Below are 26215 nucleotides of genomic sequence, written 5' to 3'. Positions count from 1 at the left end.
GCCCTTGATCTAATAGCTTATATATGAAGCTTCCTTGGTTTCTGTGATTCCAAACACATCAGCTTCTCATAGTTCCTTATGTTGGGACCAATGTCTCTGAAGTTTAGTCATAATGTTTCCCGAGCAAAGGTGATGCATCCTGTAGAACTGTTGTGTAGATAGGTTTTTCTCCATTTAATAGAAGAAAGATTAGTCTTTCAACTAAGTGGTTCTGGAACAACTTGATTTCCACATGCTAAAGAATGAAACTGTTTTGACAACACACTTTGATCTAGTTTGGTGGGTTTTTTTACTTTGATCTAGTTTTGACAATAAATTCCTAGATATGACAATATAAGCACAAGCAACAAAATATTTACAAATTCATCAATATTAAAAACCAAAAAATAATGAATCTTTTTATGAAAATATTTTATTTTTTTTTCTTTTTAATGCATAAGATGTCTTAACTTTTTTCTTGTTCAGAAGCAGTATTACATATACATAATCAACTATCCCAGCAGGGCTGCACAACTCCAAGAATGTAATCGATGTCACTGAAGACTTATGTGGAGAAACGTTTTTCTTTTCCTCCCAGTACTCATCCCTTAGGTTGACTTTAGCAATTTGCACACACAGTACTTCAGTACAAAGCTGCTTGCATTATTTACATCAGACTCTCTCACTGGACCATGGATGGGCTCCTCAAGGGCAGGGTCCAAATCATTTGCGCCTACATACTCAATCTTGGCACAGGGCATTCAACTAACAGCTCTTTCATGAGAAAATAAATTCAATAAGTATAAAGATAGGTAATTACCAGACATATAGGTAATATTTAGTGTGTGATTATCTTAAAGATAACTATCCTCTTCCCAAAAACTCACTAATAGTGTACAGACTGTGACTCATACCAACTCTGAAGGACAAAAAACTTCCTCCTTGAATTTCTGAGACAATCCATTTTTACCAAAGTAGGCTGACTTATTTTTTTTTCTCCAAAGGCGCAATTAGTGAGTTCAGAATTCCAACCTTCAGATTAGCGGGCTAACTATTCACATGCTCCACCACCAAAACTCCTACTAAATTCCTATACCAAGAAAAAAAGCATTTTTTAAAGCTTAAAACTAAAAAGGGCCACAAATAAGGGGGTAACTTCTGCTAAATGTTTCTCAAATCACACAAAAAACTCAAGTATATTAATTTCATAACAAAACTATAATGGAATGTACACATAAAGAAGGCTCATGATTCGAATCAATCATATGCTCCGCTAGAGGAGGGGCAATCACCTGCGCCCGTTGGATCTGATTCTACAGTACACAACAAGGGAAGAAAGGGAAAAAAAAACACCCAAAAACCCTGGAATTGAAAAATAAAAAGGTAAGAACTTGCTTGGCATTTCTCAAGCTGGAAGAATTGAAAAAGACAGTCAAGCGTCGAAATCCAGTAGGGAGAAATGCAATGGGCAAAATCTTCAACGATCCAGGAAGTAGCAAACGAAAACAGAGGAAATATACAGTCACTCTACCAAAAAGACTTGAGACAGAAATGTCTCAGGAAGCGCCATATGATGAGGAGCTAATTATAATGAAGGAAGGAGTAGAAGATGGACTGAAGGCAATGGCAAAAAACAAGGTCCCAGGAATTGATCAGATACCAACTGACACTCAAACAACTGATGTAGTCCTGGATGTGCTCACTAGTGTATGCCAGAAAACAAAGGCCAGCTGCCTGGCCAACTGACTGGAAAATCCATATTTGTTCCCATTCCCAAGAAAAGTGATCCAATAGGATGTGAAAAGTATTGAACGATATCATTAATATCATATGCAAGTAATATATATCCCATGAACTACCAAAAGAATAGACAGACATGTCTTGGAGAAAATACAGCCAACATGCTCCTTGGAGGCAAAGATGACAAAGTTTTGTCTGAGATATTTTGGGCATATTAGGAGAAGTTATTCTTTAGAAGGAACACCATGTTTGGAAAGTTAGAAGGTAAGAAAAAGAGAGGAAGACCCTTATGTCAGAGATGGATTGGCACAGTGACTACTGCAATGGGTTCAAATCTATCAGAAATTATAAGGACGGCAGTGTCTATGAATTGTATTTGATGACACCTAACAATGAAAAAAAAACAACTCTGCAGGATACACCAAAGCCTTGTTTACTTGAGTTCTTACTTCTGAATGACATGTTTAACTCTGTAAAGAATATTTCTGTATGTAAAAAAGTCAAAGGATTTATTGAATGACTTTGGACAGTTTTGTCATAAATTTGCACAATCAGTAAGAACAGGCACTTGAAGGCACAAAAGAGAACTTTAAATGGTTAGGATTAGTAATTTGACCTTTACAATATTTTCCACCAATATGTTTTTGTCCCTGTCTACCCGCCCACCCATCCACTCCCTCATTCAGCCATCCATCCACTCAATCAATGCAACTAGTATCCATTAAGTAGCTACTAACCACAGTAATTTAGGGGAGGAATAAAAACAACAGGTTAGTTTGAAAAAACACTGAAAGTATTATGAAAGTGAAGACAGACCAATGTGCAAGGATACAAGATGCAAGGGGTGGGGGTGGTGGTAAAAAAGATGCCAGGGCACAAATCATACTTGGAAATTCATAAAAGGCATTCTATGACTGAATCTTGAAAGATGAGTAGTTAGGCAGTCAATAAGAGAGACTGTTAAGGAAATTGGCAGCTTTTATGAAGGTCTAGGGAGAATATTTATTGCAAAACAAGCTTAAATGGTTTCATATAACTTGAGAAGGAAAAGCTGAGGTAACAAGGTAAGGGGCTGTCAGATCACAAGGTCTTATATAAGAAGTCACTTCAAGAACTCTAGGCAGGGCCATTAAAAGGCTTTTAAGTATGCAAGTCAGATTTCCAGAGATCTGGCATAGTATGATGGACAATTTTCAGACTGGCAATACTGAAAGGAAGGAGTCCCGGTGGCAAAGTGGTTAAGTGTTCATATGCTAACTGAAAGACTGGTGATTCAAATCCACCAACAGCTACACCAAAGAAGGCTGGCCCAGGGGAGAGCTACGTGGTATACTCTTTCCATAAAAAACTGCAGCTTTAGAAACTTCATGAGGTAATCCTACAAGGTCACCATGAAATCAGAATTGACCCAAAAGAGATGAGATTTTGGCAATCCTGGAATCTAGAAGATTAATTAAGGGCCATTTTTTGAAGTCTATTTATTAATACCTTTTCATTAGGTGCTTCCTATGTAATCAATACTAGAAAAAGTGTTGGTGACAGAAAGCCACAGCTTTATGAAATTTGAATTTGTCTTCAGAGCAACAGATATTGGTGACCTGTACCAGAGCAATTTGAAAAGACATAAAGAAATCCAAACATATAAAAAGTTGAGGGAAGATAAAAGTTGAAAACAAAAGAAGACAACAATGAATCTGAGGAGCTAGTAAGAATTCTGGAAGAGGTGGTGTCCATTATGAAAATAAAGAACAGAGGAAGTCCAGATAAAGTCAGCTTTGGGAGGCATTCAAGTGGTCATCTCCAGTTAACAGCAGGAGTATGGATCTAAAATATTAAAGAGAGAAGTGACTTTTTTTTATTGTGACGAATACACACAGCAAAATATACACAAATTCAATAGTTTCTCTACAATTTAGTGACACTAATTACAGTCTTAAGAGTTCTGCAACAATTTTCATCCATCTTTTCTAAGGTGTTCCTCCCTCATTATCATAAACTCAATATTCTGTAAGTTCCTGTAAAATCCTGCTATTAGCAATTTGATCTTATATAGACAGTTCATAAAATAGCATAATGCTCAAGGCAAGCCTATTTTACCAGCAAGTTAAACTACTGCTCAGTTTTCACTTTAAGGGACGATATTCTCTCTAAGTTAAGTTTCATCTAGCCTCCATGCGCTGTTCTCTAGCTTCCCACTTTCGAGCAAATCTTTTTTTACAGCATCTTTAATAAAAATGTTCAGTAACAGTAGCCAAGTAGCATCTAGTTGTTCTGGCCTCCTGGCAAAGAAAGCAGCTGGTAATAGAGGCAGTAAGCTATGTATTTCATATCCTCCTCCTATTCCCAACTTGCTCTTTACTGCTCCAGGTAAAGAAGAGAACAATGTTGTGTCTCAGATGACTGCCTGGAATTAAAAAAAAAAAAACTATTAAATGAATATATGAAACACACATTCTGAACAAAAAGCAAGTGACTCTATGTTGTTGTTATGGTTAGATGTCGTCGAGTTGAGTACAACTCATAGTGACCCTATGAATAACAGACCTGAATCTTGTCTTATCCTGTGATGTTCTCATCATCTGACACACTTGAGCCTAATGCTGGAGACCTGTGTCAGTCCATCTTGTTAGGGTCTTCCTCTCTTTTGCTGACCCTCCAAATTCCCTAGCTTGATGTCTATTTCCAAAGAATAGTCTGTCCTGGCAACATGGCCAAAGTTTGAGACACACTATCTTTGCCTTTAAGGAGCACTCTGTCTGCACTTTTTCTAAGATGTATCTGTCTTTTCTTTTGGCAGTCCATGAGACATTCATCATCTTCTCCAATACCACAACTCAAAGATATTTATTCTTCTTCTGTCATCCTTATTCATTGTCGAACTCTCAGATGTTTGGCAAGGATACGACCTCAGTTAAGTGTATGTCTTCAAACTTACATTACTGCTCTTCAATATTTTGGAGAAGAACCTGAAAGTGGCTGTTCCCAATGCAATATATCACCTGATCTCCTGACTACTGGTACCAAGTGTAGTGAATATGGATGGGTCCAAGCAAAATTAAATGACGGACCACTTCAATCCTTTCTCCATCTATCATGATGATTGCCTACTGGTCCAATGGTGAGGACCTTTGTTTTCTTGATGCTGACATGTAATCCATACTGAAGGCTGTAGTCCTCAAACTTCTGCAGCATGCATTCTCATTCTAAGTCTTCCTCACTGTTGCAGCCACTGTGTCAATCCATTTCAAAAGAAGCTGGATTCCTCAAGAAAGAAGATTGAGAGTTAGGTACATCCTTTGGACCTGTGATCTCTGTGTTGAAACTCTAAGCCCAGAGCTACTAACACCTGAGTAACAGTGAATAGGGATAGGAAAAGAGAAGCAGCAAAGGCTAGCACTGTAAACTTCTTAGCCCAAAGAACAAGAAAGCAGAATGCCTTTGGGGTAGTCTACTGCTAGAGTAGGGTGCCTTCAGGTAATTGTCAGTCCATGGAGCTAGAGATGAGCATCTTCAGGCCTAGGTTTACTGGCACAGTGGGGGAGGCGGGAGAGGTGAGGGTACCACTGGTGCTTATACCAGCAAAGTTAAAAGAGCTTTGTTACACAAAGAAGAGTAGAAGCAAAGGCCACAAGACTGAAGGCCAGAGAGAGACCTGCCCATGGGCAACAGTTAATTAAAAAGAGGTTGTCTCGATGGAAGAATTTTTTCCCAAGGTTTTTCCTGATCCTGCAACATGTTACTTTGCTAATAAACTCTACTAACTATATTATCTTTGATTTCTGTTTGGCCAATACAATAAATTATGGGTACAGCATACAAAGAGAAAACGAGAGGCCATTGGAACGCCAAAGAACACCAACATAAAAAATGTAGGTGAATCAGCAAAGAGTGATCAGACAGGTGAGAGGACAAAGTTATAGGACCTAACTCTAAAAATAACAGCAGTCCCCATTAGGATAGCTCATACTTACCTTTAAATGTTATGCAACTTAAGCCCTCAGTTTGAAATTATTGCACCAACCCCTACTCAAAACAAATTCATAATCAACCGCCTTCACTTTCTGCACATGCAGCACTTGCTTCACTTGTAACGTTTAAACTCCCAGAAAGGCTTCAGCACTAAAGCCCAAAACCAAACCAATGACATCAAGTCAATTCTGACAACTACCCCAAAGAATTATGAAGACTGTAGTCTTTACAGAAGCAGACTGCAACATCTTTCTCTCAAGGAGTGGCTGGTAGGTTTCAAACACCAACTTTTTAAATAACAGCTGAGCCACCAGAGCTCTTCATTTTTCACAAAAGTTAAAACTAAATAAGAACTCTCTGCGCTTGGTCACACTTAAAGACAGTGTTAGGAAGGGATCTTTTTTGTAATCTGGTTACTACCTGTATATACACCTACAGTAGTCCCTGACTTATTACGATTTACTGTTCAAACTGTCCTAAATATAGCAGTCTATGAAATAAATCCACAAAAAACTCCAACCAATATTCCAATATTTGACTTATCATGTAACCACGTTAAGAGAACTCTATGTCAAGTTGAGGACTGCCTGTATGCTTTAAGTTTCAAGTCTAAATACTAATTTCTATAGACTTAGTTGTTACAGAGGTAGCTTGTAAATGTGACATCAAGTCACCTGCAACTCTAGAGACACTCTGTGTACAGCAACTCTGAACACTGCTCTATCCTGAGCCAGTCTCATTGTCTCCAACACATCTGCCTCCATTATATCAGTTACTGAGTCAATCCATCTCATTTGGGGTAGTCTTCTACTGTACTGTCCCCTTCATCTTTCCAACCATGATGTCCTTCTCCAGGGACTAATCCCTCCTCATCACATACCCATAGTATGTGAGACGGAGCTTCAAAACCCTTGCCTCCAAGGAGCAGCCTGGTTTAATGTTCTCTAAGACAGATCTATTTGTTCTCTTGGCAATTCATGGTATGTTAACTCCTCTTCTCCAGGACCACACTCAAGGGCATCAATTCTTCTTCTGTCATATTTGGTTACTGCCCAACTCTGTGATACACAGCAAATAACTGGAAAGACCATAGCCTAAATCAGGGGTACCTTAGTTTCCAAACTGACAATGTTACTCTTCAGCACTTTTAGGAGGTCCCTGACAATATCCTCTCCCAGAGAAATTCATCTTTTGATTTCCTGACTGTTGGTGCTAAGACTGTTGATTGTGGAGCCAAGCAAGCTGTAATTGTTTTTAATATTTTTATTTTTTTAAATGAATTTTAATGAAAGTTTACAGAGACTTAGGGTTTCCAGTCATTCATTGTTGCACTTTTCTCCCTGCCCACCCCCTCACCTCCAATTCACTTTTCTCCTTGATGAGTAAAAGAAAAACTCTTTCATTGCTATTTAAACCCTCCCCCCTCAAGTCCACTGCACTGTGCTGCCTTCATTCTGGACTCCTGTCATGACAATAATGCCTAATCATATATCCCTTTTAAACAATTCTCTCCCTTATCTGTTGCAATGCAGTATACATTATTCCTCTCCTTCTCCTCTGTCTTCCCTCAACCCCAGTGTCAGTGCTATTTTACAATAGTGGCCCTATGCAATACTTGTCCTTTTCTAACTGAGGTATTTCACTCAGCATAATGTCCTTTAGGGTCATCCTCTTAGCATATTTCATGAGTTCCTTTGTTTTTCAGTGCTGCATAGTATTCCATTGTGTGAATATAGCAGCGCTTCTCTATCCATTTATTTGTTGATGGGCACTTCACTACAATACAAAATTGTTGTTTTTGTTGTTGTTGATGCAAGTTGTAATTGTTAACAACTTCAATCTCTTCTCCAGCTATCATGGGGCTGCAAATGGGCCCAGTGGTGAGAATCTGGGCTCTATTCAAAGACCAGCCTTGTTATTCTTTATCACATTATAACACACTGTTTATTTTCTGCCTGGCATATATCCCAATCTGTAATTAACTTGTTTCTCTACTCTTACTAAAAGGCAAACTCTAAGAAAGCACTGGTTAGCTTCCTTGACTATTTATTTTGTTTGTGGCTACTATTCAGGAGTCTAGAATAGTGCCTGTTGTTGGGAGTCATCATGTCTACTTTAGACTCACAGAGACACCAGGTGACAAAATAGAAGTGTTCTACAGGGTCTTCTAGGTTATAATCTTTACTGACCACTAAATCATTTTCCTAAAGAGCCATTGGTTGGGTTTGAACCACCAACTTTTCATTTCACTGCTGAATGATTAACTGTTGAGTCACCAGGCCTCCTAGTATAATGCTTATTCTTTTGAGCATCTATGGGTTGATTAACTACCTACCTATCAAAGAACTGAACAAGTAGAAAGAGATGATGATGGAATTCCCTATCAGTCCTCGAAAAATAAGTGCAAATCCATTCATTTTAAGGATAATTACAGAATTCAGAATTTGAAAAATCCTAGATCTATCACTTTTTATCTTATCTGCACAAGCTCAAATTACTAGCAAAAATTGTTTCAGACTCTACAACTTTAGAACAGCAGGTAAGGAATCAAACTTTTCCTAGAAAACAGAATTTTAAAAAACAAAAAAGTTCACAACTTGGGTCAGTCTTTCAACTTCTGCAATATTAGTTGCATAATTAAAAAAATTCTAATCTATTTTAATTCTATTTGATAGGCATCAAATTTATATATAGAAAAAGGGGGTTCTACAGGCACAGGCTATTGGGAATCAAGATGCTAGCCCAAAGGCCACACTTCTCTGACAGTTCTAATACACCAGTCACTCCAAGTGAGGAGGACAGGTAATCTCACCCCTGTCAGTTCCAACTGCACAGCATGAGTCAGTTTGGCATGGCAATGAATTTGAGTTGGGGGGGTAGCTAAACTACTAGTAAGCATTTTCTTTTTTCCAAATATGTTATATAAATTTTATATAAATTCACTTTAAAAATCACCTATTTTTTCTATAACTGACATATACCATGTCATGTAGAACAAATTAAAATTAAATATTAGCAATTACAAAATTTTCTCTGGTGTATTGTGTCAAATGCCCTTATTTTTAGGAAATTAATTACGTACTGAGTGTTTAAGTGTCATAACGCCAACAATCTACTTTCTGCAGTTTAAAAATATGTATGAATACATGCACACACACAGAGAGACCAGTAAAATCCAGAACCTGTCAGAAAAGAACAACACAAATATTTTCCATTAAAATGAGTAACAGCAAATTGGTAAGACTGTACCCTGTCAAATAAAACTTGTTTGACCCAGAAAAACAAGGCAATCCTATTCTGACTCTCAGAGGCTTCACACACGCACACACACACACACACACACACACACACACACACACACGAAACAACTACTGAATCTAAGCGATAAGTATAATGAAGATCAAAATGCTTTTAATTTTTCTGTTTGAAATTTTTCCTGAAACATTTACCAAATGTTTGGTAAAACTTGGCAAAATTTGAGGAGGAACTTGACCAAAAACTTTTCACTAATCTTAACAAAAAAAGGGTTCTGAACAATAGTTCTAATTCTCTACTCTGAACTTCAAAACTTTTTCACTGGACTAAATAACATGCAAATTCCCTTGGTTCAATTCAAACATAACTATTGTGTCAAACTTCTACACACTGGAATTCTTAGTACACTGTGGTCCTGTACTCAAACCAATAATTAAATACCACTGGCTAACATTCCAAAACGTATAAAACTACACTTAACTCTAAACATCAGCTTTTCAAATATATATATATATATATATATATAATCAAATCACATGTATGTTAATATTTCTAGTTTTGACGATTTACTGAGTTAACAGCTGTACTCATCATGGGTGCTGAGCACAGCAAAAGAAGTTTCTAAAATAACTCAGCCACTAACCAACAGGAATTGGCCAGGTTCTATTCTCCAGTTCTCTTGGAAACAAAAGGTTTGGTATAACTTAAGTATCTAGCATGTAGTTTGAGTCTTCATGACTTCCAGCAAATAAGGTATTATCTGCTTAACAAAGGCTACTGATGTGTCTTCTTCCAATCCTGATGCCACATTTGCCAGTTTGAAGACTAAGATGTGCCGAATTCAGGCTTTGATCTTTTCAGTCATTTGCTGTGCATCTATCTGAGAGCTGAAAAATGAATTAAGGATGACAGAAGAATTGATGCCTTTGAACTGTGGTGTTGGAGAAGAGTACTGAATACCCCATGAACTGCCAAAAGAACAAACATATATGACCTGGGGAAGGTGCAGCCAGAATGCTTCTTGGTGGCAAAGATGGCAAAGCTTCACCTCACATACTTTGGGAATGTTGCTAGTGAGGTTATTCCTTGGACAGAGACATCATCCTTGAAAAAGTGGAGAGATGGTAAATAAGAGGAAGATGGAATGACTCAGTGACTTCCGTAATGAGCTTAAATGTGGCAGAGATTGTGAGGATGGCATAGGACAGGGCAGGATTCTTGTTCATAGGGTTGCTTTGAGTCATACTTTACTTGACAGTGACACCTAACAATAACAACAGCATGTAGTCAAAGGTAAGTAATTTGAGAAGTCCAAGAAGTGGGACCGTAGGTGTCTTTAGCACAGAAGTGGATCAGAGACTTTAAGTCCCATCACAGGAATCCAGTAAGCAGTCCTTAGTCTACTAACCCAGCTACCTCTGGTTAGAAGTACTCACTCAGCGTACTTCTCATTAGGTACCATGCCAGCAGAGTTTGCATTCTCTTTTGTAATCTTAGCTAAGCAAATATGTGGATACCATACTACTAAGAACACCTAAAAGTAACTCACTAGACAACTACATTCAGAAATCTCTTGGCAGTATATGCAGGTTAAGAATTGTTCTAAGAACTATAACAATGACCAATTATCATTTCAAAAGGCAATAAATAAACACAGAGATAACTCTATAAAAACTGTTCATTTCAGAACATGTGCATCAAGACTTTGCCAAAAAGATAAAAAGAGAACCTATAGATGGGGGATGGTGAGGGTTGGCCTGGGGGATGGGGTGCAGATGGTGGTAGATATTTGGCTACAACATATCTAACCAGTGACTGTTGTTGTGTATGTTGGAAAGAGACTCAACCCTCTCCACGGGTTTTCAGAAGTAGTAAACTCACAGGACAAGACTGCTCATCTTTCTCCTGCCAAGCAGTCAGTGGATTCAAACTACAAACCTTTGTGCTGGTAAAGCAATTCTTTAACACTAAGCCACCAGAGCTCCCTTAACCAGGGGAAATAATCTCCAAAATTTACAGAAAATTTCCACTCATCAACAATGGGGGGGGGCCGGGGGGGGGGGGATTCCGTTTAAAAGCCAGGAAAAGGATATGAACAATTACTTCACCAAAGATGCTGAGATGGCAAAAAAACAAAAAGCATGAAGAGATGAATTTTTGCAATCATTAGCTATTGTTGTTGCTATATACCATCAAAAGTAAACTGACTCAGAAGTGACCCTCCAGTAGATGTTCAGAGGAAGTAAACCACACATGAGGACTGCCCATCCTTCGTCCCACAAAGCAAATGGTGGATTCAAACCATACTCCTGTGGGTTGGCAGCATAACTTCCTACCCTAAGGCCAACAGAGCTCCCCCATGTTAGAGAAATCAAAATAAACAAGGACCTCTCACCCTGGCAATGAAGAGAAAAGAACAAATCCTGGCAGGGTGTGAATAGACTGGAACCCAAAATACCTGATGGATTAAAACTAAAATGGTGTTACCATTGTGGAAGATGGTATGGCTCTTCCTCAAACTATCTCTAAAAACCTGCTCAAAGGGTCAGCTATGGGTCAGTTCCATACAACAACACAGCAAACTTCCTTAAAAGGTTAGAAATACGGGGAGAGAAGTGCAGCAATGAATGAATGGAAATCCAAAATCTCTGTAAATGCTTATTAAAATTATTTAAAAAAAAAAGGTTAGAAACAGAGATACCACATGAGCTAGTAATCCTACTACTAAGTACATATCTTGGGAGAGAAAAAAGAGCTTAGGCACAGATAAAGGTACAACTATGTTCATTAGAATATTACTCACAATAGCAAACAGATCAAAACAAACAGTGTACATTAACAAATGAATAAATATACAATGGTACATATACACTCACAATGGAATATTATGCAATGCTGAAGAGTAACCATGACTTTCACAACATAGATGAACTTGGAGGTCATTGTTGTTATTGTTGTTAGGGGCCACAAATTTGACCAAGCCATAACTGCTCTAAAATTTGAACCTTCTTCATCACCACCTCTGTCATGTCCCTTGTTATAGTCACTGTGTCAATCCATCTTGTTGATGGTCTTTCTAGTGTGACATCTTTATCCAAGAACTGGTCCCTCCTAACACATGCCCAAAGTATGTAAGCCAAAATTTCACCACCTGTGCCTCTTAGGAACACTTCTTGTTGCACTCCCTCCAAGACAGATTTGCTTTTTCTCCTGGAAGTCCATGGGCTATTCAATCTTCTTCTCCAACATCACAGTTCAGACACATTGCTGCTTCTTCAGTCTTCCTTATTCATTGTCCAACTTTCAGATGCATAAAAGAGCAATTAATACTGCACTGCAATTCTGAAGGTGTGCAGTTTGAATCCACCAGATCCTCTGCTAGAGGAGGGGCAATCTCCTCCTGTGCCAGTCGGATCCAATTCGATGGCACACAAGCAGGGGTAAAAAAAGCAACTATACTGAGTGAAAGAAGCTGATCAAAAGTAACAAACAATAGATGAGATCACTAATCCTAAAAGTCAGGAAAAAGTTTACACAAAGAAAAAGAAGTTTTCTTGACACTGAGCTGCAAGCAACTAACCTAGATATCACCTAAGGTAATAATAACAACAAATAATAATTCTTAAGTAGCTACATAAATAGATATGTAGGCTGAGCATGTACTGGATGGGCCAAGGGAGTACACATATGCGCATTAAATAGTAGAGAGTATTTCTACATATGTATTTCTGTACATTACAAATATACTCAGGTCAAAGGGAGCTCTGGTGGCCTAGTGGCAAGAAGCTGTGCTGCAATCCGAAAGGCACACAGTTCGAATTCACCAGATACTCTGCTGAAGAAGGAGGGGCAATCTCCTCCTGTGCTAGTCAGATCCAACTCAACGATACACAACAAGAAAAAAAGAAGGAAAAAAAAAGGTATGTATTCAGGTATAATAATCAAACACACAGAGGACAAAGGTAAGTAAACTTCTTAGGCATAACCAAATACTTTGAAGGACTGAGTCACTCACTGGGCTTTGAGGGCTTAGGACCATAATCTTGGGTGATATCTAGGTCAATTGGCATAATAACAATGTCCTATATCCTACCTGGGTGAGTAGCAACTGTGGTATTAAAAGCTTTCAAGCAGCCATCTAACATACTACCACTAGTCTCTTTCTGTCAAGAGCGAGAAAGAACTGGTAGAGCTGGGGGGGGGGGCAGGGGCAATGTGCAACAATGAATAAACAAAAATAAAAAAAAAAAAACAGGAAAAGAATTGGTTAGGTTTGGGGGATCAAAGACTCAAAGGAAACAATTCACCCAAAGGGCTAAAGAACCACGAAAACCACAACCTACACTAGCCTGAGACCAGAAGAACTAGATGGTGCCTGGCTGCTACTACTAATGACCATGATCACAAAGAAAGTCTTAAGACAGTGGGAGAAAGATGTCCAACAAAATTTAATGCCCAAATTTACTGGTCTGATGAATACTGGTAGAATCTCTGATGCTGTGGCCCTCTAAAAAAAACCAAAATTCACTGTAATCAGGTCAATTCCAACTCAGCGACCTGTATTGCTCAGCAGAAATGCCAACAGGGTTTGCAAGGCTGTCAATCTTTATGGCAAGAGAACAGCTCAGCTTTCTCCCACAATGTGGAAGAAATGGATTTGAACTGTTGACCTTTAGATTAGCAGGCCAATTTTTTAGACTATTACACCACCAGAGATCCTCCTACAAACCTTAGATACATACCAAACCTATACCAGATATTACCTTTCAGCCAAATCATAAGCCTTGCAAAGAGAATAAGAGCCACAAGGAATGTGATCCTCAGAACAACCAACCAGAAGCCAGAAGGGCAGCACCTGCTCAAGAGCAAGTACCGAAGGCAGGAAGTGGTAGGAAAACTGGACAAATGGAAACGAGGAACCCAAGTACAATGTGAGAAGAAAGATCTTACGTTGAGAGGATTGCAACTAATGTTAAGAAACAATATGTGTACCAGCTATTGGAACTAATTTGTTCTGTAAAATTTCACTCACATCACAATAAAGCGTTTACATGCGCACACATAGGGTACCTAGCAGGGAGGACTGACACAGTAAGGCATACCTGGTTTAATAATGGCACAATGGGCAGTGTAAAACGTGTTCAAAAAGAGTTAGTAAGGAAAAAAGAAAAGCAACGGCATTATTTAAAAATATGAAAACACACACTTTTTAAAATGTTATGTTTTAAGGTACAAAAATAAATGTACAAATAGGTATATAAAATAGTTTTGATAAATACAGAGATCACTGAAACAATAAAATGTACTTTGAGCACCTTAAAATTGTCAATATTTTCATAAGACATAATTCTAAAAGGTTGCTGACCCTTGCTTTCTCCGGTCAGAGGAATTAAGTCAGCACCTCAGTCTGTTCTTAGACCAAAATCCTTTAGTCCAATCACAGGCATCAGTTTCCTAAGTCACTGAAAAGATTCCAAAGGGGCACTGCTTTTAAAACCAGTTTGAAAACTTTAAAATACACCATGTATATATAAATATGTAGAGTATCAAATGCTAACATACCATCGATTAACAACATTTTTTTTTTAAACAGGAAAATGTTGGACTACTGCAGTTTATCCAGCCACTGATAAAAGTTGGCTAGAGCCGGCATAAACTCCCAATCACTCTTGCATACAGTGTCCCCCTTGTCTAGTCATGAGCGGAGTTAGGCAAGGTCTACAAGTATGCCTTCCTTCTTGGTGTGTACCATTGAATTCGGATCTGAATGGCACAGGAGATTGCCCTTCTCCAGCGGAGTATCTGGTAGATTCGAACCCATGCAGCACAGCTTCTTGCCATTAGGCCACCAGCGCTTCTTAACAACATACTCTTCTGTACTGAAAAATCGACCTGTTTCTCTGCTACTTCTGTGCAAACAACTGAACAGTCCCTCCACCTGCTGCTCTATTTCAGTGAAATGAAACCTGATGTTCGCTGCAGTCTCGTGGTGACCCCATGCACTCATTAACAAGACACTGCCAGGTCCTACACAATTCCCCTGACCAACCGTGGATCTGACCAGTATGATCCACAGGATTCTTACTGAATTATTCTCTGCTCACAAACACTGGAAGATTTTTGGAAACAGATCATCAATCCTTTCTTCTCAGTTCATATGACTGTAGAAACTTTGCTAAAACTTGTTCAGCACCATAAAAAACTAACTGTCCTCTTGCTTAGTCATTCAATTCCGACTTGTAGCAACCCTGTAGTTATTAGCCAGGCAGGCACATTATATGCTGTGCCATGCAGGGCCGTACTAGAACTCTGAAAAACGCATCACAATTATGAATTTTAAGTAATAACAGATTAAGACTACTTAGAGCACGAAATAAACACCGTTGAAGCAAAAGGGGGATTTCTGGTTTTTAAGGTCCTGAGTCCACAGGGAGCTCTAGTAGCGCAGTTCTTGAGCACTCTGCTGCTAACCCAGAGGACATGCCTTTCTGGAATCCACTACCTGCTCTGTGGGAAAAAGATAGCTGGTCTCCTTCAGTGCGATTAACTGCCTCAGAAAACCTGCTAGAGGGTTAGCTGGGAGTTGGTTCCACCTCAATGGCAAGAATTTTTTGAGTTTTCCTAAGTCTTTCATAGTCACCATCAAGAGTTTTAAGCTTTACATAGAAAAAATTCACCTCCAATAAGCCATAAAACTCAAGACTTTCATATCTTTAAAGAGGCAAATTCAATAGTCGCTATAAATTACTTCACAAATGAATCAAAACTAACCTCATTTTGATTAAAACATTTTTATGAATGAGTAAGAAGTATAATATCAGTGAGAAGCACAATGTCTGTGTTCCTGCCCACCTGTCTTTTCACTCCATGTTTATATACTTCCAATGAAAACAACCTGATTAGCATCTTCATATAATGATTTTGTTACTGCTCTATGCCCTCGTTTGCTGGGGGGGGGGGGGATTAGAAAATTCTCAGTTCTCTCTCACCTCTACATTCAATCACTCCAATTTTTCAAATCAAATATTACATAAAAGATGCAGATGCAAAACTATATTACAAAAATCTTATCCCTAGCGAAGGATTCCCTTTTCAGCCATGCTCCTCTCAAAGTCACTGATTCACAAATTAATTACTCAGTACAATTACAGGGCTTAGCTTGCATAGAGCAAAAAAGCAAAGGCTCTTTCACTGAAGACGTGAAATTAAAGCTGGGAAGAAAGGAGGGAATGACCAGGTAAAGCTCCGAGGGAAGAGTATTCTGGGCCAAGGGAAAATGGCAGCGGTAGTTGGAGTGTAAACCAGCAGGTAAGAATGATAGATAGTGATGGAATTCTTAATTCATTTGAAATTGGTTATGAGCCCATCTAAAATCAGCACTCTCTGCTTGCTTTTTGCTTTTAAGGATCACTAATATCTCTTATCTCTTTCACATGCACACACACATACACTCAAATAAAAGGAAAAGACAAAAGGTATTCAAATTAAGTTGTATCACCATATTAAAGATGACCTTTTTTTCCCTCCTTCGTAATAATAGATTATAGCAGTCCCCTCAAAAAAGAGGGAGAAAGTAACCATATATTATAGCAGCTTCATACACTTCGAAGACATTCTCACCACTTTCATTATTGTAGGTACAATCAAGTCATCTCTAATACCAGATGCCTGATCCTGTGCCGGCCTCAGAATCTCTGCTGTTCTGAAGCTCACTCACTGCTGCAGTCACTGTGTCAATGCACCTCGTGAGGCTCGCTTTTTGACTTACCATTTATAAATCCTCTAAATTTCACATTAGTGCTCAGAATTTATAGTTCCTGATGATCAAAAATTCCCATTCTATCAAATTCCCTCTGTTGTAATAGCAGGCTTCTAGTCTCCATATTAAAGGCTACAAGCACTTGCAGAAAGTGAAACAGAGACCTCACTTTTCAGACTGGCCTATGAGAGGCTAAATTTCAGGGTACTGGGCAAAGCTTGATTTATGGTCTTACATGAAGCCTGATAAGAGGTGGTTTTATGTTTGTGGTCTGGGTAATTGGCTCATGTAGCATTTCATTAAGGTTCTCCATTTTCAGGTCACTGGCCTTTGCCCAAAGATTTCATTATAGAGAGATGAATCTGAGGGGGGGAAAAAAGTATAAACTACAAAGTCCCTAGATAAGCTATTCTTAAAGAGTTATTATTTACTTAAGAAATTAATGTACAATCCAGTGCCCAGCTATTGGTCAGTTTTCTGATTCTGCAACTGGTGGCAGATGTTTTCCTTTTACCTGTGACCTTTGGCATTGTGCCACTGTTTTCATGGATTGACAGGAGAGTTGAGGTTAGAGTGAGCAATTCTTTTACCCAAGCTAAAAGGTCATGCTGGACCTGCCCACCATAGTTAATTCAAGCTCTTCCATGTACATCCACCTATTGGCCAAGCCCTGTGTGAGCCCACAGAAGGTGGCATGGCATTTCAAAAACAGTGTTTGACCTCTTCTCTAGAAGCAGTGTGAATAATCTAGTGGGAATTGTGAACCCATCTTTATTTTTCAATCCCTCTTTCCCTATGTACTTGCAAATACTCTTAAAATGAATTTTGTTTGATAAAAGCAATGGCACTCTTTGAGACAAATGACTCACAAAATAAAAGCGGAAGAGCATCACTATGGACAAGCTTCACAAAAGAAAGGAAAAGAACTATTTGATCTGGTGCAAAGGTACACGTGATAAAGAAAAAAGAAAAGAGTAATTAAGGCTTAGAAGTTTGGAAATTATTTCCTTAGCAAACCATGCTCCAAAGAAACAAGGAAAAACAACTTTCCCAGATATCTTTTAAAACTAGGATGCTGTTCCTTTAATAATTATTTTGTTTCCTCAATAACCAGGTATTTTAGCCACCTGTGCTAACTACTGGAAAAACAATGATGAACAGGACACTTTACCAGCCTTAGGAAAGTTCAACAGAAATGATGCCAACGCAGCCTAACAGTTAAAATCCTTGGCTCTCTCAAGAAGTTAAAAGACTCTTCTTGTTCAGGAGCTCCAAAAGGTGCAGAGATTGGAGGTGAGGACACTGCTGAGGTGGTAAGTAGCAACTGGTCACGCTCACCTGTATTCTCCAGCTGAGAAACTCAGAAGGGGAAAAGGACCAGAAGCTCTGCCGGAGAAGGAGGGGCCATCTCCTCGTGTACCAGTCAGATCCAATCTGACGGTACACACACACACACACACACAGAAAATAATAATAATAAAAAAAAACAAACTCAAAACCAGAAGGGGAAAAGGGTTGCCAGCAGCCACCCACTAACACCTCAAGCCCGCCTCCCTTCTCTTTATAAATAGTTTTTAAAGGGAACTGTCCAAGGTTATCACCTGATACAGAGGAATGCTGTGCTTTGGGACACCAAGAAAATAAAATTGCATGTTCTCTATCTGTAGAGTCCTGCCACACCACGTCTAAGTGCGGACAATATGTCAACCACAGACACATCAAACAAGAAATAAGACTTCTTTCCTAACAAGATTGAAACGTCAAGAAGAAACTGACCGAAAGAGGGAGATCTCTAACTTCCCAAATCAGCCACGGGCTGGAAAGGTACTGGAACCAGCGGAAGTTCCAAGTCCAGGACAGAAGTGTTTGCCTGCCACCAGCGCTCCCACCACCCCCACCCCCATGGTAAAAGTTTGAACCGCTATCTGACTATCCCGCAGTGGTCTGAAACTTCCCTAAACAACAAGAGGCAAACCAGACACGCGCCAGACACAGTCAAAGCCCGGACCCAGGCCAACCCCAGGTGCCCTCCTGCCAGACTGTTGCTTTCTCCTCGGGCCTTGCGAACGAACCCCCACCTCGCTCCCTTCCCCAGCACCTAACTACCTTGCCTCAGTTTCCAACCTCAGCCCGCGGTTTTGGGGTTCATCACGGCCACCAGGCTCGGTCCCGGGGGGCCTCGGCCTCAGGCCCGATATCCAGGAGGCCCAAGGGCGCCTCGGTTCCCGGGCCCAGCCACGACCCAAGACCCCGGCCCGCCCTCCGGCCCGGCCCCCCAGCCCGCCCGGCCGCCCAGCCCGCGGCCCCCGCCCCTGCGGCCGGCTGACCCTCACCTCCTCGGCGTGCTTGCGCAGCGCCTTCTCCCGCTCGTACTGGGTGATGAGCTGCTCGTTGTCGTCCCGCAGCAGCTCCAGCTCCACCTGGTGCTCCTGGTCCTGCGCGAACACCGAGTCCAGATTCTCCAGCACGGCCACTACCAGTGGCATGAGCTCCTTGACCACCTCCTCATCATAGCGCCCGATGAGCCGCTCGAACTCGCGGTAGATGGAGCCAGCCAGGCCGGACACCCGCTCCGACATCACGGCCCCGGAGCCGCCGGGCTCCTCTTGGTACACCACACCGTCCTCCAGCTCCATGGTGGCGGGTGGGCAAGCTGGGGCGTCGCCGGCTCAAGGGGCGGCACGGGCCCGCACGGGACGGGCCCGCCGGGAGCTGGGGCTGGGGCTGGGGCTGGGCCCGGTGGGTGGGGGCCGGGGCCGGAGGAGGGGAGGGGTGGGGTGAGCGCACTCACCCCAACCGCCGCTGCACCAACTGCCGGAGCGGCCGGGCCGCGAGCGCCACACGTCACCCGCTGGGCGGTACTCGAGTCGCGTCAAGCCGAGGGGCGGGGCCTCGCGGGAGGCCAGGCGCGGCTGGGGGCGGGGCGGTGACGTCATTGTGCGCCGGCGGTAGGAAGAAGCCGTGGCGTCAACATCCGGCGTCGTGCGGATCCTGAGCTCGCCAATGGGAGAGAGCGGGAGCGAAGGGTAGGGAGACCTGTCAGCGCAAGGCGGGATTTGCAGGGTGGGTCCCAAAGGAAAGGGAGGGGTTCTGGAAAAGTGACTCGCCGTCCAGAATGAACAGACCTAATATTCTAGTGCTTTTTTTCAGTTCTCAAAGCGCCATCTCGTTTGAGCCTCCAGACAGGCCCGGTTGAGAGACGAGGAAATTAGGCCCAGAAAAGTTGTGGTTCACTCAAGGTCACTCAGCTAGAACCGGAACGAGGCCGTGTGTGGGCTCAAACCAGTTCTTCTAATTAAGAATTCTGGGATCAGAGAAAAGTAGGAAACAGAAAAAGGGAAAGCGATCCGAACTAGGGCATAGTCGGAGGAATGAGTGGTTTCCAACAGGATAAAACTGTTGTGGGACAGAGACTTAAGGAAAATATAAAACAGTAAGTGTAAAACATTCTGAAGGAGAAAAGCTGTAATGCTACGTTCTCCCCTTTCTCAAACACTGATTCTCTTTCCTTCGCACTGCCAGCTACGGAGAGTGGCATTTCCTGCCGCCAGCAACCTACTTCCCGTGCTTTGAAGTGGGGAGGAGCTGGGAAGTGGAAAGTTGAGTAAAGGGGTGGATTCACTGGAGTAAATAAGTCTCTTAGTGTGCGAGGTTTTCACCGCCTGAGAGTGCATCACGTGTGGGGAATGACACAACACCCAAGTTCAGGATCATTTCCTGGTGTTCTCGTCTAACCCTGCAAATGAGGCGGAAGACACTCCCAAAACCTCTTCTCTCCACTGCAGGTGACTCAGGCATTCTTCAAGTGCTGCCTCATCTAGGAATAGAGAGGAGAGAGGCGGGACTTGGATAAATGGGGGTTTAGTGGGGAATCAGTCACCCTTCTTGCACCACAAATACCATGATTTTGGTCTTTTCATCCTCTTCCTTCAGGCATGAACTAGTCCCTAACATTTCCCACTTTTTACCCACCTTGTTGTAAAGTGCCCTTGCAACAGACTCAGAGACCCAATTTGTACAGCAGAAGGAAATCCTCGCCCCTGAACTGCACCATCCACTTCAGCCTCGAAAGCAGCCTAAGAGTTGAGACCCGCCCTATGAACGCAGAAGGACAAGAATACAAATAATAAGCCTCAAAGAGCTCTGATGGGATAGTCCATAGCGTTTTGCACTGCCAACCAAAAATAGTATAAACCCCATGAGGGACTGAATATTCCGGCTTTGCCGTTCTCTTCCCCACACTCACTCCACATTCACCACTCAGAATTGTCTTGTTTGCGTTTATGTCTGGGGTTTAGAAATGCTGATGAACTGGTTGAGCACAAATCCTCAAAAGCCCTCTCTCTCTTCTTAGCCTCCCATTTTAAAAACCAGTAAAAAAAATTTTTTTTTATACCTTGACTGTTTTTTTCCTCCTTGCCCTCTTAATTCCTTTTCTTTTCCTGAGGGTTCACACTGAGTATTGGGGGGGAAATATGGCAGTCTGCTTTCATAATGCTTTACAGTCTTGGAAACCCTGTGGGACAATTGTGTTCAGTCCTATAGGGACACTATGAATCAATGATTCCGTGGCAGTGGACTTGGTTTGGGTGTTGGTCCCCCAGTCAATATACTTATACACATTCCTCTGTTTTCCAGTTCCTTCCAGAGGAGAGAAAAATAGGACAATATTATCAAATTAGATAATTTAGAGGGGGAAAACAGTTTTCAGGTATGAGATTATAATAGTCTTCTTCATATAATTATACTTCTTTCTGTATATATGCAATACAGAAAGATGAAATATATAGTTATGTCTTGATTTTAAGCTTCTAGTAGCTATCAGAGATGAACTGTAACTTGGTTTCACACTCTGGGACAGACTTGTTTATTCTCTTGGCAGTCCATGGTATGTTCAATACTCTTCTCCAGCTCCACAACTCAAAGGCGTTGATTCTTCTACTGTCATCCTTAATCATTGTCCAACTCTTAGATGCATAGCAATTAATTATGAAGACTATAGCCCTGATCAGCTGCACCTTCATCTCTAGACTGACTTCATTGCTCTTTAGCACTCTAGAAAGTTCCCTTACTGCAGACTTTCCTGATATATTTTATCTTATGATTTCCTGATTGCTGGTGCCAAACATGTTGGTTGTGGATCTGAGTAAGATGAAATTGAGTAGCTGTCAACTCAAAAGCAGGTAACACCACCACCACCAAATCCTTATAGAAGGATATTTCCCATCTGTTGCCCACATGGTGAATTTTTACTGCGGATGTTCCGGTTAGTATCCAGACATGTAATGCACGATACCAGATTATTGTTGAAAAGTTAGTAAGGAAAAACCGGTCACTTAGGGACTTTGGAGTAAGTGTTTATTTTTAATAAAAGGAAGGAAATTCCATTTTAAGAGATTCTTTTGACTTATAAAAATAGTGAAGGCAGTGATGGGAGTGGGAGGGGGCTAAGAGCTGGTAAGGGCAGGAAGGGAGGAGTTTCTTCTTAAGCACAATAACTGTAATCACTGGAAAATAGGAATTACTAGTTCTGTTGTTTGTCCAGCCATCAGGAACCTTGGTAGTCATTTCAATGTGAATAAATCACTCTGGTTTCACAAACTAGAGAGGTCTCTGAAAGAAGAAGCAGAGAGAGGAATCCTGTGCCCCAGTCTCCATCCTATGATGGTACAAAATGGTAAGTAATTTGTCGCATAAACAAAAACATGTTTGAGGATCAATCAGGCTTGGAAATTCGGGGCTCTTGAAAAGTGCTGGACAATTTTCCTGAGTCCTCACTGTTTCCTTTTTTAAAAAGAATGTGGGCAGTGGGAGGATGGTCGCATCTGACCTTTCCTAACTTCACAAGGTGGAACTAACCCCATCAAAAACATCCTTAACAAAAAACCAATTCCCATTAAGTCAGACATAGTCTCCACACCTATGCTAATAACTACAGACCTCACAGAACCATATTTATGGCTATGAAATTAATTAGGGAAGTTAACAAGTTACAACTCAGATTGGCAGCAGGATCCCACTTCTCTTGTCAGTGTGCTAACAAACCCTTGAGCCTTCAGCCTGGTAGCTTTAGGCCAGTGTTACAAAGCTCTCTTAGTCCTGTCAGTTATGGCTTCTCCCCACCCCAGTCCCCAGCAAGCTCTGGCTCCATGGGGCAGCAGTCCCAAGCCAGCTCTGTCTCATGCCAGTCTCTGGTTCTCTGTTGTGACCCTTGGTGCTCTCCTGTAGGTCCTGGTCTGATTGACTCAGGAATCTCTGGCTACAAAGAGTACATACTGCATTCTCTGCTGCTTCTCTGCCATTAGTGAAATTTCCAATTCTACTGCCGATCCTGCTCAATTGAAATCTGGTGGAATGGCCAAGCTGGCCAGTCCCCTCATGGATAGATTAACACACTCCATTTGCACCTTCCTGTGCAGCCCTAGGAAAGCCTTTTTGAACAATAAACTATTGCACCACACCTTTGAAAGCCTTTTAAAGATACCAAGAGAGAAAGGACAAATGAGATTGGAATAAAGAGAGGGCTTCTAGATAAGAGGACTTGCATCCCCCCAGAGCTCTGGACAAGCAGAAACTGTTTTTAAGAGGAGACTGAACATATGGTTTAAGCGACAATATCTATCTGAGCAATCTACTCCCTTAAAAATTACAACCTAGGGGAGTAATTCTACTCTGTCACATGCTACTGTTATGAGTCAAAACTGACTCAGTGGCCCCTAATAACAACAACATGAAGGTCTGCAGTTTACATTTCTTTTTACATCTCTTTTTACTCACTACCTCCTTCTGGCTTGGGTTACATAGAAGAGAAGGCGTATCATCCGCCTCTCAGTACATACTCTTTACACTCCCAGTCGAAGCTCAGACTAGAACAAATGACATGTTTTTATTTCATTTTATTTTTATTATTTTGTGTGTGTGTACCGTCAAATCAGATCTGACTGGTACAGGAGGAGATTGTCCCTCCTTCTCCAGCAGAGCATCTGGTGGATTCGAACCTCGTACTTCTAGGATTGCAGTGCAGCTTCTTGCCACTAGGCCACCAGAGCTCACCCCAAATGACATGTTTTGAAAACAAGGATTGGTTAGGTGTTTTCCCCTGGATACAGGTGGAACTACATACTCACTATAGAAAATTTGCTAAATGCCGACAAAGGGAAGGGGGCAACGACACAAAATTAAAATCCCCTAGAGAGTCCCACCTCCCAGATATCACAATGATAGCTAACAATACTGGAAGGTGACCCAGGAAGCCTTCATTGCCCTCAAGTGTTTATGTTCAAAAGATCTTGCTTTCCCTAAAGTAAGTAGGCATTATGTGAGATCAGGCATTCTCCCTCTGCCTCTCTCAGTCTCTCTTTCCCTCTCTTACTGCTATGGAATCAGAAAGAGCTCATAGCTGACCCTCTTGCAGGTTTCTGAAGCTATGTATAACAAGGCCTCTCTTTTGTTCCCAGAGAGCTGGTGGATTCCAACAGCCAGAGCCATGCTGCCTGTAGGTTAACAGTACAACTCGCTATGGATGACACCAGCAGACCTCCCTACAAGAAACCTGAATTTTGCCTGTCACTCACCCCACTTGAGTCTCTTAATTAAAAGATGAGACAAGCACAGATTCGTTTTTTAGAATACATCAGACAAAAATCAGAGCCCATTATAAAAGGGATCTTTAAATAGGTTCCATTGGGAATGACATTGCAAGTCCATCCTAGTTAAGAAACTAATTTGACACACTTATTAACAGCCATTCTTGGGAAAGAAAGATTTTTTCTCAATGGTATTCTTTCTTTCTCATTGCCAGTTGGAACCTTCCAGCAGGATTCTGAGGCTGTAAATGGCCAAAGGGCCCAGCTTTCTCCCCTCAGAGTTTCTGGTAGGTCCCAGTCACCTGAGAGGCATGACTTTCAGGGTGGCGGAACACTTCCCTACAGACTAGGCCACCAGAGCTCCCTAAATGACTATTTGCTTGTGTATATGATTTTGAAGGGAGATAATAATAACCCAAAAGATCAATACCTGCTTTAAGAACTGAGGGCAATTCAACCAACATTTGACAACCATGAAGTGTGTAGGTTCATGGGATAAAAAGATGAATACCTATCCTCAGGAGGAGCATTCTGGGAAGAGAAACAGACCTGAGAAGTATAAGTTTCAATCCAGTGCAAAAGTACAGGTATATAATAAGATTATACAAGGTGCAATGGTGGTAAAGAGGAAAAGAGAGGTTACTTCTGTTTACAGAGAAGTTAAAATGAGGGCCTTCTAAGGACTTTAACCAAACGATGGCTGGTTTTGTAGTCTGTGGGTAGTGCAGTGATAAATGTGCTCTGCTGCCTACAAAAGGTTGGACGTTAGAGCCCACACCAAGACGGCACGGAATAAATTAGCCGCTGAAAACCCATAGAACACAGTTCTGTTCCACACTCATGAGGTCTCTAGGAGTCACATCCAACTGGACGGTAACTACCTAGGTAGAAAGGTGGTGGTGGTGGTGGTGGTGATGGTTGCGTCAAATACTACTCATAGTGAGCTATGAACAACATATCTGAACCCTGTCCTATTCTGTGCTGACTGTGAGATTAACACACTTGAGCCCATTGCTTCAGTCACTGTGTCAGTCCATCTGGTTGCATATTTTCCACTCTGTCTGTGACCCTGCAAAGGTGCAGCCAGAATGCTGGTTTCTTGGAGAGGGATATCATACTTGGAAAGGTGGAGGGGTCAGTGAAAGAGAAGTAGGGAAAGTCATCTAAACAGAGGGTTGGCTTGGGAGTTAATTCATACTATGATTCAGATAAGCAGAAAAGATAGAATTGATTTGTTTTGTCTGAATTTAACCTACTGTCTGAGATCTTACCCTTGAAACAGAGCTAGTTCAAAGGGATGCTTTGTTTAAACTGATTTTTGAAACCCTCTTTAGATAGTCTGTAATCTCTGCTGGATAAAACAAAGGGGAAAGTGCATGGTTTAAAATCAGGAAAGGTGTGGGTCAGCACTGGATCCTTTCACCCTACCTATTCACTCTGTATGTTGAGCAAATAATCTGAGAAGCCGGATTCTGTGATAAGTATTTGGCATCAGGAGTAGGGGAAGACTTCTCATCTACCTGCAATATGCAGAAGGTACCACTTTGCTTACAGAAAATAAAGAAAACTTGAAGCCTATACTGATGAAACTCAAGGCTAGAGCCTTCAGTATAGATTGCATCTTAAAATAAAGAAAACAAAAATCCTTATAACTTGATCAATGAGCAACATCATGATAAAGAGGGAAAAGACTGACATTGTCAAGGATTTCTTTTTACTTGAGTCCATGTTGGGGGGGAGGAGGAGTACAAGACTATCTGACCCATCAGCCCTTGATACGGGATAGAGAAAGCTCTTCTGTGTTTGGCTGTGCTGGCTTGAGAAAGCTCACCACCCTGGAAGATGGCTGCCACATCTGTTAGGCTGGGAGTGGTCTGCACTGGGAGTGGTTCTCCTGTCCAAGCCACATACTCCACATCTACAGATC

General features: G+C 41.3%; 1 protein-coding gene across 3 annotated transcripts in view; it reads right to left on the bottom strand.

The window, feature by feature from the left end:
- The window catches only part of SPAG9 (sperm associated antigen 9), a 171028-nt gene extending 151538 nt beyond the window's left edge, over positions 1 to 19490 (bottom strand). For 2 of the 3 annotated variants that reach the window (XM_006889277.1, XM_006889276.1), the window contains exon 1: positions 19036 to 19407. In XM_006889277.1, the coding sequence (XP_006889339.1) occupies positions 19036 to 19338 (303 nt within the window). In that variant the 5' untranslated portion in view covers positions 19339 to 19407. Of the gene's footprint in view, positions 1 to 19035 lie in introns of all 3 variants that reach the window. The other variant, XM_006889278.1, reaches the window with a different exon arrangement.
- Positions 19491 to 26215: the final 6725 nt, after the last annotated feature.

Source organism: Elephantulus edwardii, unplaced genomic scaffold (assembly GCF_000299155.1).
Source record: "Elephantulus edwardii isolate Elephantulus edwardi_28Jun2011 unplaced genomic scaffold, EleEdw1.0 scaffold00077, whole genome shotgun sequence".
Taxonomy (NCBI): Eukaryota; Metazoa; Chordata; class Mammalia; order Macroscelidea; family Macroscelididae; genus Elephantulus; species Elephantulus edwardii.
This window is presented reverse-complemented; position numbering and strand designations above follow the sequence as displayed.